Source organism: Saccopteryx leptura, chromosome 8, assembly GCF_036850995.1.
Source record: "Saccopteryx leptura isolate mSacLep1 chromosome 8, mSacLep1_pri_phased_curated, whole genome shotgun sequence".
In the NCBI taxonomy this organism is placed as follows: domain Eukaryota; kingdom Metazoa; phylum Chordata; class Mammalia; order Chiroptera; family Emballonuridae; genus Saccopteryx; species Saccopteryx leptura.
Window position 1 is genome coordinate 12,915,349 of NC_089510.1, and position 18,186 is coordinate 12,933,534.

At 36.1% G+C, this 18,186-nt stretch overlaps 1 protein-coding gene across 14 annotated transcripts in view; it reads left to right on the forward strand.

The window, feature by feature from the left end:
- ROBO2 (roundabout guidance receptor 2) overlaps positions 1–18,186 on the forward strand; it is a 1,384,729-nt gene that overhangs the window by 1,243,557 nt on the left and 122,986 nt on the right. For 9 of the 14 annotated variants that reach the window (XM_066347995.1, XM_066347997.1, XM_066348002.1 and 6 more), the window contains exons 6-7: positions 1,901–2,028; positions 6,858–6,869. In XM_066347995.1, the coding sequence (XP_066204092.1) occupies positions 1,901–2,028; positions 6,858–6,869 (140 nt within the window). The remainder of the gene's footprint in view (positions 1–1,900; positions 2,029–6,857; positions 6,870–18,186) is intronic. The other 5 variants (XM_066347996.1, XM_066347998.1, XM_066348004.1 and 2 more) reach the window with 1 other exon arrangement.

Sequence of the window (18,186 nt, forward strand, 5' to 3'; positions counted from 1 at the left end):
AGCAGTATAATATACATGCAAGACTTCAAAGTAAGAAAACTGTATGAAATGTGGTTATATTGTAAAATGTTACCATTTTTCAAATCTGGTTTGATATTTAGATTTATAGAAAATCTTTCCAAAAAAAAAAAGAAAGTTTCTTCAGGAGAAAGAAATAAAATAGAATATTTTGTTTAAATTGGGAAGTGCTTTTTAAATATAGCACTTTGTTCCTTAACAAAAATTATAATATTTTCTCTTTTGAAACACTTCTGAGATTATTCATCGAATAGATGATCACATTCACACACAGACACTTGCACACAAACTATTGTTTTAAGTATTAAAATAAATGTATTTTGTTTTGTTTATTATTTGGCTGAACAGATGGTAATGGTTTTGACACAATTCAGTTTTTTTCCTTTTTTTTTTTCCTTTTTCCTTTGGGGGGGAATAAAAACTACACAAAACCAGAGCTTCTTTTCCCACTTTGTCACAGCTGGTTACCAATCAATCTCAATTCACGGTACAGTGATGATAGCACATGTTGTCCGGGGGCCAGATCTGAATGGGCTGCATTTTTCAGCAGTGTTTCATATCAGGGAAAAAAAGGTATCTTTATGGTGGGGACTGTCAGCACACGATTGTACAACTGTCATTAATCAAACCTGGCAACAATGACGGCATTTATACAAGTCTGAGACTGGCAGATTTCACAATCCAAATCACCCAATTTCTATTAGAATTTCCTCACCAGTAATGTTTTTCATCTGTTTCTTTTTTCTTCCCCCTTGTATTTAATTAAAGTCAGATGGTACCTCCTCCATGTTGTTGATCATACATAATATTAAACCATGTTTAAAAAGTTGCTGTTTTCTACCAAAGTATGCTCCAGTTACTTACTATTTTTATCGCAACTATTTCAATGGGGCTAAGAGAAAATTGGGGCGAAATGTAAGTATGTTAAATGGTCCAATTTAAGTATGTAAGGTTTGAAAGGATGTGTACGTTAGTTAATGCATTATGAACCTCCGAGGATTACATTTGGTTTTAGGTTGGTACTGAGAAAAATAATGATAAAATTTGTTTTGACGCTCTGAACACAACACACAGAAGTGCACACCTGCCCAATGCACATGAACCAGCACAACAAACACACACATCAAATGGAGGGGGTGTGTGCTCCTCTATGTGAGGAAAATAAATGGGCGTGCTGCAGACACACTATCCCAGTCTCTTTGTACCTCAAGACAATCTTAGCATCTTCTATACAAAGTGGCGTTTGGAAACAGACATTTTCTCTAAGTCATTTATTTTTGTCAAATCATATGTTAAACTGTTGTGAACTGTAAAGAACTGTTTAAATATAAGAAACTATTATTCATAATTTCTCATTTTACTCAGTCAGTATTTGTTCTCTAAGGAAAAATGAACATTTCTCCAGCTACCCAGTGTAATAATGTAAAACATCAATGAAATTACTTTTGGGCGTATACCAATTTATCCAGAAAGAAATACAAGAAAGAAGGCCACATTTATTGGACCTGTGGAAATATTTAAAAATCTAATTGCTTGTGAAGTATGTAGTTTTAGGAAACAAACTGTTTCAAAGAAATCATGATCTTTTTTTTTTTCAGAAAGAGCTGAGAGCGTGCACTTCCAGAATCACTCCAAGGCTTGTTGATATTTTAAGAGTTAATGTTGCTAATTTAATAAAAATCAAGACCCTTCTTAATTCTTGTAACCAATGCTTGTTTTGTCAATTTGCCAACAACTCAGAGACTAAATTCCTCTTTAAACATTTGAGCTATCTTATATTCAAGATACCTAAAAAAAAAAAATAAATAAATCGTACATTTGAATCCAGTGTAACTACATATACCCCCAACAAGTTAATCAAGCCATTTTATATTCTGCACAGGTACGACATTAAAGATGACTACACGCTGAGAATTAAGAAGGTCTTGAGCGCGGATGAAGGCTCCTACCTGTGCGTCGCCGAGAACCGGGTGGGGAAAGTGGAGGCCTCTGCTACCCTCACAGTCCGAGGTAAGAGACCGGCGAGCTGCACTGTGACTAAACCAGCAGGCTAAGATTTGGTTAGCTGGGTGAGTCAACTCACAATCCAAATAACAGCTTACACCGTTTTACTGTTATATTAAAACGCTTGGATTTTTGTGTCTGCTATATTATAATTGAAGTAAAATTACTTTCAAAACTAGGTTCAAAGGGAAAAATCATTCAAAGGGATTAATTTTTATTTAATAAATAGCAGCTAATATGATTTTTTACATAAATCTTAAAAAATAGATAAGAGCGACACAAATCTTTTATATTTCCATTGCTTTGAGCTATTTACTGTTTTTAAATGTCCCTACTTTCAACAGGACTTTGTCTTTCTGTTGACTACTTATTAGCTTGTCACCTGATACTAGCAGAGAACTATTTTGAAATTTATTTTATTTAGCGTTCAAACCCGATCTGAAAAAAAAAAAAAAAAAAACCCAAAAAAAACTAACATTGTTTCTGGAGGTGAATAATGGAGGCAAAACGGAACTCCCATGTTGAGCAGATCTGATTTAGAGAGTGATTTGTGAAGTTCATTGGCCTTAAATAATTGAAATAGTCTGTGCCTCCCCTGTAATAACTTTTACTTTCTGGACGTCATGCACATTCGCAGTCATGCAATAATGTTCGTAATAAACTCCCTAGAAAGTGAAAGAAAACCTTATTTAACCCTACAGCGAGCTAAAATGAACTAAGTCTCTTCCTGGTGGTGCACGTTGATCCCCGTGAGGAAATTCCATAGCCCAAGGTACCCGGTAGGACCAGGTCGACAGCCACACTTTCTCTTGCCAAATAGACATTTTCCAGGGCGTTGGTTACTCTCTCCGGGAGCTTCAAATAGAAACAGGCCGAGCACATCCCCTGCGCAGTCCTGCAATCTTCCACCATCCTAACTGACGCTGCCTCCTCCCAGCCAGCCCGATAAGGATGTTGGCTGCAGACTCTCATCCGGGTCTAATTTACAGCCCCACCGTCTTTAGTCATACCTTCTACTCTTGTGCAGCTTTGCTCCCAGGAGCTTTTGTAAGATTAGGGGAAAGTTTTAGAGGAATACGGGCTGGTGATCCTCCACAAGGTATGAAAAATTATTTTTGTCAGATCTACAATTTGGGTATCAAATCATCAAAACAAACAAACAAAAACAAACAAACTCACCTTCCTCTGGGTAACTACTAGAAGATAGGCACTCTAGATCCCTGGAAAATATTTCTGATTTCCATAATTTCAAATTTATCCATCTCTACCCCAATTAATTTACATCTTCTCTCCCCATTTTGTTGCGGACTGAGATACAAAGAAATGTAAACAAAATTGATAAGCTAGTTGATGAAAAACATCTTTATGCTTCATTAGGTAACAGATCATAAAAACCTATGGTCATGTGCCAAATGACTATACCTACTGACCCTATATGGTCAAAAGCAGAGCCTCTGTCGGCCTCTTCAGTTAACCTACATTCTCCGTGGCGATGTGATATTTACATGTATATTGGTTTGTTTTTCTCTAGGCAGTCCTTTGCAAAAACAATTCACTTGACCAAATTTCCCCCAAAGTTTGATGTTTTGGTTTTGTTTGTTTATTTTTTTTTCCTGAAGTGAATGGAAAAAAAAATAATAAACAAGCAATCAAGAAATGTTCCATTGAAAAAATATTTGCTGACTAAACAAACGGTGAGACGATGTGAGGAGCTGTTTGTTTCTAAAACCAGCAGGGTTTCTTTACACTTGAATGCTTGTGAGAATGAGACTTGAAGTGGTCTGTTTGCTTTAAGATTTTTCCCAGCTAATTGTGTTCCTAATTTGTTGAAAGTTTCAGGTTTAACATTTCATTTAACAAGGCACGCTCCTCCTGCACGGACATTGGAAGCTAACTTACAAAAATAATAGAAAGACTTGTTAGTTTTTAATAGGATTAAAAAAAAATCACTAAATCTTAAATGTTGTCTTCCCTCATCTCTGTCCTGTAGATCAGTGGTCCCCAACCCCCGGGCCACGGACGGGTACCGGGTCTGTGGGCCATTTGGTACCAGTCTGCAGAGAGAGAATGAATAACTTACATTATTTCCATTTTATTTATATTTAAGTCTGAATGATGTTTTATTTTTTAAAAATGACCAGATTCCCTCTGTTACATCCATCTAAGACTCACTCTTGATGCTTGTTTTGGTCATGTGATACATTTATCTGTCCCACCCAGGACGTGAAAATATTTTCTGACATTAAACCGGTCTGTGGCCCAAAAAAGGTTGAGGACCACTGGGCTAGATGGATTAAAGAGTTTAATCTATGTGAAATGTATGTATTATTCGTTTAATATAAATCTCAAAACAGAGTAAGAGAAAATAATTTCCACAATACAGTAGAAAATGGTGTAAAATACTGTTTAAAATATGTTTTTATTGCTAGGAAAGCAGTTGGGGTTTCTCATGCTAAGAGGTTAGCAGGAAAAATATACAGTATTTATGACTTATTTTTTTCTGTGCTCATTTTTCTATGCACACAAATGAAATGATCAACCCTTCCCTGTCTTGTTTTATTAGAATAGGGTCAACTGCCAAAAGGCCACACATATTTTCATTAATTTAATTCAGGAACACAGTTTAGTTCAATTTGCTGATTTTGAAAACATTCACCTGTTTTATTTTTTCTTCTTTTTCTTTCAGGATGAAATGTTGCTATGTAACAAAGACAAGAGGTTTTATTGTCATGTTTCTGCTAAAACTTTTTATCATGATGCTCACTTTAGCCAATTGGGGGAAAGAGAAAGGAGTTCTATAGTCCACATCTGAAAAAGTGATTTACTCATTGGTTGCTTTTCCACATCAAAAATATAGCGAAAATGGGGCTATAAAAATATACTTAACCACAAGTAGCTCCTTTTGCTGATGTGACAGACATAAAATTTGAAATAAATAATACTAGACAATAAACCTCCTAGCATTTATATTCTAATCAAATAATTCATGATCCGACAGAACTTTTTAAGTTGGCTTTAAAATGCATGAATGCAAGCTGCATACTTGTAAACACAACCTCCTCCCCCCCCCCCCACTTTTCAGTTGCTCAAACAGGCTTTGCATTAGTTAAGTCTTTGTTAGAATAACCATCTCGCTTCTAGGGCAATACAACCTTAATTTTTTAGAACCTACCCTAGACTAACTGAAAGAGAAATATGTTTTATTTCTTTAGAGAATGATTTCTCACCGTGGTTTCTTCCTTGGCACTCTTCAGTATCACAGACGCAACATGCCTCTTTGTTCTTATATAAATATATAGGAAACATTATGTTTCAGATTCGGCTTTGGGAGGGGCACCTGAAAAATGCAAATTTGAAAATGAAAGAGTTAATTTTCTACTGGACATTAGCAAAATCAAGAAAAATCTTTTCAGAGTAAGCCACAATTTTATTATGTTAGTCTGTTGTCTTGTTCTTGGTTATTATTTTTGTGCCCCCCTACGCCAAAAAACAAACAAACAAAAAAAAAAAAAAAAAGAAGAAGAAAGAAAGAAACCGAAAGAAAAAGAAAATGGAAAACATTTGTGTATTGTGTGACTTTTTCTCATCCTATTACTGTAGTAACCCTATCATAGACTATGGAACATATCCGAGTTGCACTAAGCTAGACTTTTCATACTGCTTCTATAATTACTTTATTCTCTGGACTGTCTTAATCTCCCCATTTTAATTGTGAATAATACATAACAATCTCACATGGAAGCAACTCTAGTTATTGTTCAGGGATTGCACAATGCTACTATTCTGATGTGTTTGTTGAGTGAATGTCTGAAATATGGTTTGAATAGCCATATGTATCTCTCCACGCCCAATGAGACATCATCAAGACAAATTGCTCATCAGATCTAGAGTTACAGTTTATATACAATTAGACCTTAAATCACTGGGATACGGGTAAGACTCTTATCGAATAGTTTATATTTTTAATGTAAGATTTTATAAAACTTTAAATGATACTAAATATATTTCTTCTTCACTTAAAAAATGGGACCGTATGTTCTATATTTATTTATCCATCGCCTTTACATAAAGTGATTTACTATCGAAACTGATTTGGCATTATTCACTTAAAAATGTTATTCAACCCATGTGTGTCTCTTATAATTCCCTTTGCATTAAAAATAGAGGCAGCCTATTAATGCCGATTTGAGTGCCCTCTGACAAAATAAGAAAAACGCTTAACAGTAGTTAGGGACTGCTCAGTTGAAATCTCAGAGGGTGTTCCAACCTATTTGTTATATTTTCATCCACCCTGTCCAGGGATGAAAAGTGATGTGATCTTAACTTATTACTGGATGAAAAGCAGCATCAGGGGCTTTTCTGTAGTCCTGTAATGGTCCTGACTAACCATGCTTAAAATCCAATTGCTATTTAAATCAGACAGGGAGACCTTCTTTTATTGACATGACATTTGCTAGTCTGTGACTTGAATAGTTATATTCACCGGGTTCTTAACGTAAGAGTGCCACAAAACTGTTTAACTCTAAAAGAAATCTCTGAACTCATAACTGTAGTAAGAAACGACGATGTGACTTCATATAAAATCTCTCAAATTGCTTAACAGTTAATCCTGGGATGAAAAAAAATGATTATTTTCTTAAAATTACATTTAGAACTTTTAGTTTTATCAAACTCAGACATCCTGTTCATACTTGAATTATAACTAGAAATCATTCTACTGTCCATACTTAAATGTAACATTACACATCATGCATTCTGATAATTTTCTTTTCTTTCTTTCTTTTTTTTTTTAATTTCTTTTTTATGTTCTCACCACACCATTGTAATGTCTACAGCTCGCCCTGTTGGTAAGTAGCCATCCTTCTATCCATTTGGCATGGCTTTGTACAATGCTTCATAACTCATGTATGGTAGAATTTGACAGAATAAAATATACTTACTCACCCATGTTAAAATATTACTTGAAGGACTGTCTTCGTAAAAGTTGCTCCTGATCTTTTCATCACTTTGACAAATGATTTTGTACTGACCTTTGTTACTTATCAGTGAATAGGTTATAATTTTCTTCTAAAAGAATATATGAATGATTAATATTGTAAACTAACTTTTCATATGAATGAAGAAAAAACACAGTACTACCTTTATTCTTGTATATATGAAATAATTATTAGTCATGTTTGATATTCAAAAGTTAGTTACATATGAATTAAATTAAGAAGTTCTATTATTTTATGTACTTCCTTTATTTTAAGCTGCTTGGGGTCCTTGCTTTTGAGGGCATTTTAACTGTTGCATATTTATTATCTGCATGCCCATTTAAACAACATTTAGTAGAATGCTTCAAGTTATAATGTATGGTTATTTATACTAAGAAGAAAAGGGAGAGATAAGCCATGTTCTTTGGCATGAAAAGTTTGTGGTTTTAATATATTTCATCCTTCATTTGCCTTTGCAAGATTGAGGTTAACAGTTTTGTTTGCAGTAATGTAAGTGGTCATTATTTTTAAATATTTGGAAGACAAATTATTTTTAAAGTCATTAATTTAATAATTTTTCTGCATTTTTTTAAAAGTGTAGCTTAACCCACCAATAAATGTGTTTAAGGAAATAAAATCTTGGTAACTGTGTTATAAGTAAATGAATATTTGGATGCATAAATGGATGGATGATTGAATGAGTGAATTAATCTAGTACCATTTTTCTTTAATACACCAAGATATACCTCAATGATTTATTTAATTTAACATAGGTTTATAAATGGTCCATCTAATTTTGAAAGCTTTCTTAATATACTGGCTTGACATTGTTTGATGAATACTAGTCCAAACTCATAAACATTTTTCCTGTTAGTTGAAACATTAACATACTTTATTATTATATAGTATATTCTTACGTAGATAGAAAATACAGAAAAATAGAATTTTGGTTTCCCAATGTGAATTTTTGCTTTGCCATTTCTGAGCAGTCTTTTTTTTAATCAGTTATTCAATATCCCTTATTCTCAGATACTTTGTCTATAAAATGGAGGGAATAATACTGACTTCTCACAGCTGTTGTAATAATGAATTTAGTTCAAAATTGATACTTTATGTGAAAAATTTTGTATGCCAACATTGGTTAACATAATCTTAGTTTCTGAGACATATTATTTAACCTTTTAATGTCTTTTAAATATAGTTATGGCTTACAGTTAATTGAACATAAATTGCAGGCTTTTTTAAAGCAATTATTAAATTGGTCATGCTTTTTTATAATTGATGCCACTAGAAAATTGAGGAATATGTTATAATTTTCAAGTTCTTTTTTGTATTTATATGAATCCATATTAATGTGATGACTTTGCATCTTATGGCATGGCATCTAACATTAAGTAGTGAATGGGAAAGAATAAAATAACAACTTTGTAAACTAACATGAATAATCACACTTAAGTTTTATATTTTTACATATAGAAACTATATGCCTATGAACCAGGACCACATGATTTATATTATTTCTCAAGTTCCCCCCAAATAAAACAATTTGTTAATAATTTCAAATATATTTAAAACTCATAAATGAAATATACATTGAGTAGAAACTGTTATTAACACAGAATATTGAGATGTATTTGTCACCTACAATGCATTTCAAAAGTTATTTCTGTTTTTTTATTCTTGTTTGAAATGATGTCTTAAATTCTCATTGGACTGGAACTGAACAATAGCTTCTTGACACGTTGTACTTTATTCTGGGGAAGTCTGTCATTGCATAAATCTATCTTAAATGACTTATGACAACGTTCAGAAATATGAAGAACTATACTTTAAACTTGACAACTACTATTAATTTTGAAAACTGAATAATAGATATGCTTTTATTGGCTCACCAAAGAAGAAACTAATAATGAGGACATTAGCCTCCTTTTTCTTCGCATCAACTTTTTACATCAATTTTAATTCAGGAACTATGGATACGTCAACTTTTACTGAAAGGTCAGAAGATACCTATCAAGTAAAATCAAATTAAATATTGAAATAATAAAGCGCTACATCAATATTAATATTTGTTACTGGTCTGTAATGTGAGTTTTTCAACTGTGAATCTCTTACTGATAACCTGTTCAGTCTTAGACAAAGTAAAAACCACAGAAAGGGGAGAGAAATCTAGCTTCTAATTCTGGAATAGAGTAGCTGAAGCTGTAGCTATCAAGAACATAAAATTTAGAGAAAATACAATGAGTAGTTCCTATCTAAAGCTTTTAAATGGAAATTAGAAATATATGCAGATTCTGGAATACTGATCGATTCAGAAACCAATCGCTGCATTACATGCCAGATGTCACTTCGTAGTCTGTGTGGATATCCATTTAGAAATCATTATAAACTCCCAAATCGGGAGTTTTGTCCAAATGCATCACTCCTGTGAGCTACGTTTGAGATAAAGAGTTGGCGACACTCTACAATTTACAACTGGAATGAACACCTTCTGGCCCGTTCTTTGGAGAGTGTAAGAATAAGTCTGAATAGAGAGGGGGCCTCAGTGTGGAAATTTTTACCGAAAACTGACAATCACATGCTTGCCAGTGGAAGAAAGCATTCTCCAGATTTCACTAATTCATCTTTCATGTCATCAAATCTCAAAAAAAAAAAAAAGAGAGAGAAAAAGCCCTCTCAATAAGGATCCAACATCCTTATTTGCTGGTTGCCACAAATTCTAGACAAATATCGTTTTGATAATTACAAATCCACCAGCCCTTTTAGTGGTTTTGACTTTATACCGTTCCAGGGGCAGTCTTTGTATGAGAAGCATCCTAAAGCATTGCCAACCAACAAGGCTACAACAGTCACTTGTTTCTTTGACAGAGGCTTCCAACAAGGTAACTGACAAGAAAATGATCTAAATCGGGACAAATAGTTGCTTCCTATACCCATCTGTCTCATTTTCAAATGGAAGTCTTTCCCAAGCTTAAAAATAAAAAAAGAACTTCTATTTTGGAGATGGGCAACACATTTTTTTTTTTTTTTTGCAGCAACTCCAAACATGATGAGTAATTTGGAACGGCACTAACTCATCTCCCACCTGCCTTGCTCGCAGCTCTGAGCCCTGCTCCGTTCTGTGTCTCAGTAGCGTGTGCTAGATGCTGGCTGTCTCCAGGATGGAAGCCCAAAGCTTGGCCCGTCAGGAGACGCTTATTTAAAATGCCAGAAAACAAACCGACAACATACAACTTTACTGAAACTTCCAAGTGTTTCCTAATTTAGGGACTCAAATGCATGTTTCCTTTGGCTAGAAGAATATAATTGTCTACATAAGAGTTTATAAGTATTGAGAAATACATCTGTTTTTGACACAATTCTCATCTTTCATTATCATAATTTTGGAGAAGCAACCCCTATTCTAAACAGATCTCTAGAAGGACATATTTATTTTCCAATCATTTAACCGCTTAATGACAAAAATTCAATATATATTCATTTGAGTTTAGGTGGAGTTTTATTATAGCATGCTCTGAAGCATTTTATTGAGGCTTTCCAAGGAGTTTAATGATACGACGGTGTGAAAAAAATCTTCATTCAGCCTGACCAGGTGGGGGTATAGTGGATAGAGCATTGACCTTGGATACTGGGGCCCAGGTTCAAATTCTGAGGTCTCCTTCTTGAGCGCAGGGTCACTGGCTTGAGAGTCAGATCACCCCATGGTCATTTGCTTGAGCCCAAAGGTTACTGGCTTGAAGCCCAAGATCACTGGCTTGAGCAAGGGGTCACTGGCTTAGGTGGAGCCTCCTGGTCAAGGCACATATGAGAAGACATCAATGAACAGCTCAAGTGCCACAACAACAACTTGATGCTTCACATCTCTCTCCCTTCCTGTCTGTCTGTTCTCTCTTTCTCATTAAAAAAAAAATGAAAAAGTTCATTCAGGAGAAATGAATGTTAAAGAGTAATGCAACTGATGTTCTCGACCTTGAATACTGGAAATTTTGAAAAACATGTAGGTGTTACGTAGAAACCCTTTCATATCAAGATCCACTTCCTGCAAAAGCAGTTCTGAGTCTTCAATGGACCTGGGACTTCTACTCCACTGCAACCTTTCTCCTTTCTACAAGCTATTACCCCATGAGGTGATCACCTGCCTCCCACAAGCGCTCAATGTTTTCTGCACCTGGTGTTAATTAGCTACTTTATGTAGAGTCCCGTTGAATTATTATTAAGCATCACATTTTTTTCATTGCTTCATCTGTTTTGATTAAGTAGCAGGTAAAAAAAAAAAAAGTTATTCTGTTTTGTCTTGTATATTTCCAACAGTGTTTCCATAATGTGAAACATTTAATGTATCTTAAATTAATGCTCATTTCTAAAGCGACAAGCAAGCACTGGTCACTTCTCAGGCTTGGTTGCTTTTAGTCACAGCCTTGATTTTCATGGATGGGTCTTTTATATTTCACAATGTCTCATTGCCTCTAAATTAAAGAATAGGTCTGAAATTATTGAATTATGCTTTCTTTTTATTTTGCTTTGGTACAAGATATCTTGTTGTCTTGGTATTTACTGAATTCTGAGGCTGAGAGAATATTTTATCCTAGGCCGGTGTGGGGAAAAGAGCTGTGGTTAGGTGTTTTCCGGGTGCAAGCACTTTGCAGGATTAGTGCATGAGCACGTGGCAGGAAGCCAGCTGTGTCTATAGCCTACAGAAGGTGAAGGTACTCCCCCCCCCCCGGGGGGCGGGGCATTTTCCTGATTGCTTGCCTGCCACCACAAGGGGCAGTTTCCCTCTGTTCTCGCTCCCACTGTGGCCAGAAGTGGTTTTCTCCTCTGTGAAAACCCAATTAATAAGAATGGGCCAACGCTTTTTTGCTCTGGGGTTCTTCTGTGATTTGCCCAAATTTAAGGTGAACCCGCCTGGCCGCTACCACCAGCATCACAGCTGGGATGCACTCTTACTCCATGGATACCAATGTAGTCCATTCTTCCACAACATTGCTGAGCTAGATCTTGGTCTTGGTCACTCTGGATGCAACAAGCCTTAAGTCTGCAGATTCACGCTTTAGTTTTTACTCAAGAATGTTTTCTTCTGTTTTATCTCTGAATATTTCTACTGTGTTCCTTCTTTTTTTCAAATACATGAGTTATGTTGGCTTTCCTTTGACTCAATCTCCTATTTGTTAACTTTTTTATAAGGGTTTTGAAGTCATTATTTTTATTTCACATTGCATGATTTCTTGATTCTACTTTATCAGCTCCATAACTGTTTAAATAGCAACTATCATTTCTTCTTATTTCTGAAGTAGAGTTTGCTTCTTTAATGTTATTTTATCTTTTGTTCATTTCCTTGCTCAACTTCAATACAATATTTTGTGTGTGTGTGACAGAGACAGAGACAGAGACAGAGATAGAGACAGATCGAGGGACAGACAGGAAGGGAGAGAGATGAGAAGCATCAGTTCTTTGTTGTGGCATCTTAGGTGTTCATTGATTGCTTTCTCACATGTGTCTTGCTCAGGGGGCTACAGCAGACCGAGAGACCCCTTGCTCAAGCCAGAGACCTTGGACTCAATCTGGTGAGCTGTGCTCAAACCAGATGAGCCCGTGCTCAAGCCGGTGACTTCAGGGTTTCAAACCTGGCTCCTCCGCATCTCAGTCCGATGTTCTATCCACTGCGCCACCGCCTGGTCAGGCTCAATACAATACTCCTTATCTCTACTTGTCTTTTAGTCCCTTTATACCCACTTCAATTTTTTGTTTGTTTGTCTCTCTCTTTTTTTTAAGTAGGTTTCACGAACCTACTTTTTTAAAAATTTTTATTTTATTTATTCATTTTTTTAGAGAGGAGAGAGAGAGGGAGAGAGAGAGGAGAGAGAGACAGGGGGGAGGAGCTAGAAGCATCAACTTCCATATGTGCCTTGACCAGGCAAGCCCAGGGTTTCGAACCGGCGACCTCAGCATTTCCAGGTCGACGCTTTATCCACTGCGCCACCACAGGTCAGGCCTGTCTCTCTTTTTTTAAGAGAGGCCTTATTGTATATAATTTTACTTAGATTATGGACAACTATTTATTCTGAAGTATTTATGGGTTTCCTTGGGGAATTATTAGAAGACATAGAGTCTTTAACTTTCTTTGCAGGGGGTGGCCCCCATATAATCTTGTAGTAAGCTTGTCTTTTTATTTTCAAATACCTTCTCCCCTGACTTTCAAATTTCAACTGTTTATCCTCAAAGTCGTGTCTCATATTTGTCAAGTCTCTCTTTTGACTCCTGCTCTTTCCTTTAGATCAAAGGGATTTGGAATGGGCTCTCACAATGCTGACAGATGATTTTTTGTGAAATTGGTGTTGTTAGAGGATTGTGCATTGAAGCTGGTTGGTGTTCACCATATTTCGTCATTTTCCTTCAGACTTAACCACGTTTGGAAGGGGTATTTCACAATTTGGATTTGGGGCTATGGTAGTTTTCCCATTTTATTCATTTCTTTTGTTGTACTCAATAGAGGAAAGTAGAGTGATAAATCTTTAATCCATTATCTCAAACTAAATATTAAAAACTTAAATACTCATTAATTTTGGAGTTTATTCAAATAAGATTAAAATAAACATTAAGTGTATTGACTTAATAGTTAAAGTACTATAAATATCAAATATTAGAGTAATGTAAATTCACTGTGGCCAGCTGGCTCAGTAGTAGAGCATTGGCCTGGGGTGTGGATGTCTTAGGTTCGAATCTCAGTCAGGGCACACAGGAGAAGGGGCCATCTGCTTTTCCACCCTTCCCCTTCTCGCTTCTCTCTCTCTCTCTCCATCTCTCGCTTTCGCTCTTCCCCTCTTGCAGCCATGGCCCAGTTGTAGTGAGTTCATTGCCCTGGGTGCTAAGGATAGCTCCATGGAGCCTCCACCTCAGGCCCTAAAATTAGCACAGTTGCAAGCATGGCCCCAGATGGAGGTTGCCAGGTGGATTCTAGCCAGAGCACATGCAGGAGTCTCTCTCCCTCTCTCTCTCCCCTCCTCCTCTCACTTGCAAAAGAAGAAAAAAAAATAATGTAAATTTTCTGGCCCAAGACAGTATTATGGAATTAGTTTTAAGAGATTTACTGCCTATTTTCAAAAAGAAATATCATTAACCTTTTATTAACACCTCCTAACAAAGTCAAAATTTTTACTTTTATGAATAACTGTAGACAGAATGAGATATTACTATATATACATTATAAAATTATAAAATCTGTATGTCTATATACAGTGTGTCCATAAAGTCATGGTCCATTTTTGACTGGTCACAGGAAAGCAACAAAAGACAATAGAAATGTGAAATCCGCACCAAATAAAAGGAAAACCTCCCAGTTTCTGTAGGATGATGTGGCAGCATGTGCGCATGTGCAGATGATGACGTAACACTGTGTATACAGTGGAGCAGCCCACGGCCATGCCAGTCGAGATGTGGACAGTACAGAGGAAAGTTCAGTGTGTTCTGTGGCTCACTAAATTCAAATCCGTGACCAAAGTGCAATGTGAATATCGGTGCATTTATAACGAAGCACCACCACATAGGAATAACATTACTCAGTGGGATAAGCAGTTGAAGTAAACCAGCAGTTTGGTGGAGAAATCCCATTCTGGTAGGCCATCAGTCAGTGACGAATCTGTAGAGGCTATACAAGATAGCTACCTAAAGAGCCCTAAAAAATCTGTGCGTGAGCCCACATCGAACTGCACTGAATAGGTATGAAACTGGGAGAGTTTTCCTTTTATTTGGTGCAGATTTCACATTTCTATAGTCTTTTGTTGCTTTCCTATGACTGGTCAAAAGTGCACCACGACTTTACGGACACACTGTATTATGTATACAGTTGAATATTATATGATAAATATTATGTGTTCCTTATGTGTATTCATTATGTATACATATACAGATATGTGTATTACTCTTGAGTTATTATATGCATGACATTAGAATTACTACATTACCTATTTAAACATATTAAGTATTTCTCAAGGGAATAGCATATAATTAGATTCATTAAAAAAAATGTAAGCTACAAAATTAAATTAAATTTTGAGTTAAAAATATAGCTGAATGCCTTTTTAAATCTCTCTCATGGCAAGCATTGTTTCCAAGATTTATGGGGGATATTATTTTCATCTGCCTTAAAAAATTATTAGCTCTTTGTCAGTAAGTCCATTGTTGTATTTATCTTGCTGCTGCCTCTAGGTTGAGCATAACACTTACATCTGGTAGGGGCAAGTCAAATGGTGGTGCCCTTAATTGATACACAAATATGCATACATAGGTAATACTTGCCTAGAAAATGTTTATGCAAGCAGCTTTAAATAGTGCTGTAAAAAGATTAAGCAACATTAATGGTACCAGGCCAGTCACATAGCCCCCATTCTGCTAGTAAGAGATAAAATTCAACAAAAAGAAGGCACTAATGAGTTAGGATGGTGCCTTCCTAAGCGTGTAATTAATGTTATTAAGAAACATTGCAGTTGCATATTAAAATTCCGTTAACTAAGCAGCCCTCAGCATCAGTACATTTGTTTCTTGGTTGCAAGTTTTTCCCGTTTTTTCTTTTCTTTCTTTCTTTTTTTTTTTCTGATTGGCATCTTCAAGCAATTTTTTTCTAAAAATATGAGTTAATGGGACATGATCACCCTCGTGGTTTAGCTGGAGTGCTGACATGACAGTTCTGGCAAGTTGACAGGTTAAGTGAGTGGAAATGGGTGTTGTTTCACCATTTACCTGAAAAGCCATTTGTGAGCTCTAGTTTTTCCCTTTTCGCCTCCACGCTTCTATCCCGTCCTTCCACGATATGAGAAGTTTTCCCAATTTAGGATCAGGAGATGATTTTTTGTTCACCATTCTTTGAACAATTCTTCTGTTGGTAAAAACATTAGATATTTTTTGAAAGCATAATAAATATATCATTTTATTTAAACATTTATTAGATTTTAAGCTAATAATATATTTTTTAATTTTTTTGTATTTTTCTGAAGCTGGAAACGGGGAGAGACAGTCAGACAGACTCCCGCATGCGCCTGACCAGGATCCACCCGGCACGCCCACCAGGGGGCGACACTCTGCCCCTCCGGGCGTCGCTCTTTTGCGACCAGAGCCACTCTAGCGCCTGGGGCAGAGGCCAAGGAGCCATCCCCAGCGCCCGGGCCATCTTTGCTCCAATGGAGCCTCGGCTGCGGGAGGGGAAGAGAGAGACAGAGAGGAAGGAGGGGGGGTGGAGAAGCAAATGGGCGCTTCTCCTATGTGCCCTGGCCGGGAATCGAACCCGGGTCCCCCACATGCCAGGCCGATGCTCTACCGCTGAGCCAACTGGCCAGGGCCTAAGCTAATAATATTTTTTGAGAACTAAGCGTTCCTTAAAGAAAACAAAATTTTATTATGTTATTACATTATTATAAGTTATTTTTATAAATTTTTATAATTTATATTATACAGTGTATTTTATACATTTTAGTCTGGAAAGGAAGCAGAAAAAAGCAAAGGTACTATCAGGGAAGGACAAAGTAATATACAAAAATGGGATTTACAATTCAGAATCTGTGCAAAATTTTGACAGATTTTCTAAGAAGCTTTCAACTTCTAACTTTTGTGGAATTCAAAATATCTATAAAATTTGCATGTTGACTCTTAAACTTGTTTCCTATAGTTACATCATTTCTTGTATTTACCTATAATTAAAGTGAAATTTATTTTAGTAATCAGAAATGGAATATATTTTAAAATGATCTCTCTGTATATGCAACTTACTTTATAAGTTAACTATTACACTTATTGCAATTTAACCTCTAATGGTTAGATGGGACTTCCTAAAGCCAGTAAAAACCATTTCCATGGAAAAATGCATGGTTTCACTAACATAAGCCTTCTATGGTTTCACTAACTCTAATCTTTGAGTTCCAGAAGCGCATTGACTTGCCAAAAGTAGCAATGAAGCCAGGTGAGGGAAATAGTACATTGGTACAGTCTGGAAAACTCCCATTTCTAACAAAGATGTGAGTTAATTCATACAAAGTTCCTGTGTGAGGACCAGCCTCTCACCCATCCTTCCTTACCTCCAATCAACTTCGTGTTGTCTCTCTTTCTCAATACTTTCCCCAACAGCTGGAGATAGACTGAGTAGAATTACCTCTTATAATGGTGGGACATCCTGGTTCTCAACACTTACGACATTCACCCTGTTGTACATGCCTGACTGTTCTCATGTGAGTTTCGTCTGGCCCTCAGTGAGGTCCAGAAAACAGAGAACTAAGTACCGTCAAGAACCAGACACACAATCAAACCGGTAGATTTTTGCTGAAAATAATTAAGTAGCAAATTGAGTTAAAGTGCCAACCAATATCTGCCTTTGTTTCTAGCACACATTTAATCCCTTGATATTTTTCAGTAATGTGTGTTGTTCCAAAGTAAGTTAAAGCCAAATGCAAAATGATTGTGTGTATATAGCTATCTACATATAGCTATAATGGAGATTTTATAAGCTTGTCTATGAAATCCCCCCCCAAAAATATATTGTGAACCTCATTTGATTTACTCTTTACAAAGGCCGTCTATCTACTATGTAGCAGCAGAATCATTTCATTTTGAAGTTTACATTGTCCTTTTCAGAGAGGAGCATATTATGTGTGACCATAATTTAAAGAAAATTGTTCAACTGCTATCACAAAATACTTACAAACTCTTCTTGTGAGTGTGTCTCACCACCGAAACTCAGTGCTTTTGACCCCATCCTTGGCATGGCTTTCACAGTTACTGTACATATTAATCCAGAAAGCCACATAGAGTATTTTATAATTACACTACATAATACATTTGACTGACTTCATGGCCTACATAGTCATCGGAATTTGAATAATCATAAGTACTTTTAGTTTAGAGAGTATATGATCCCTCAAAATTAGTCTTCCCACAATCAAAAAATTTCATAAGAATGACCTAAAACTGAGAAGTAATAGCTGTAACACCTCTCTGCTTACACAAGGGTTGAATGCAGTTTGTATATGGGAGACTTGTCATGGGTAGAGAGGAGAATGAGAAGTCCAGATAGATGAAGAAGAGAGAAGGATGGTAGTCCTGGCTGGTTAGCTCAGTTGGTTAAGAGTGTTGTCCTGAAATGACATGGTTGTGGGTTTGATACCCAGTCAGGGCACACATGGGAAGCAGCCAAGGAATGCATGGT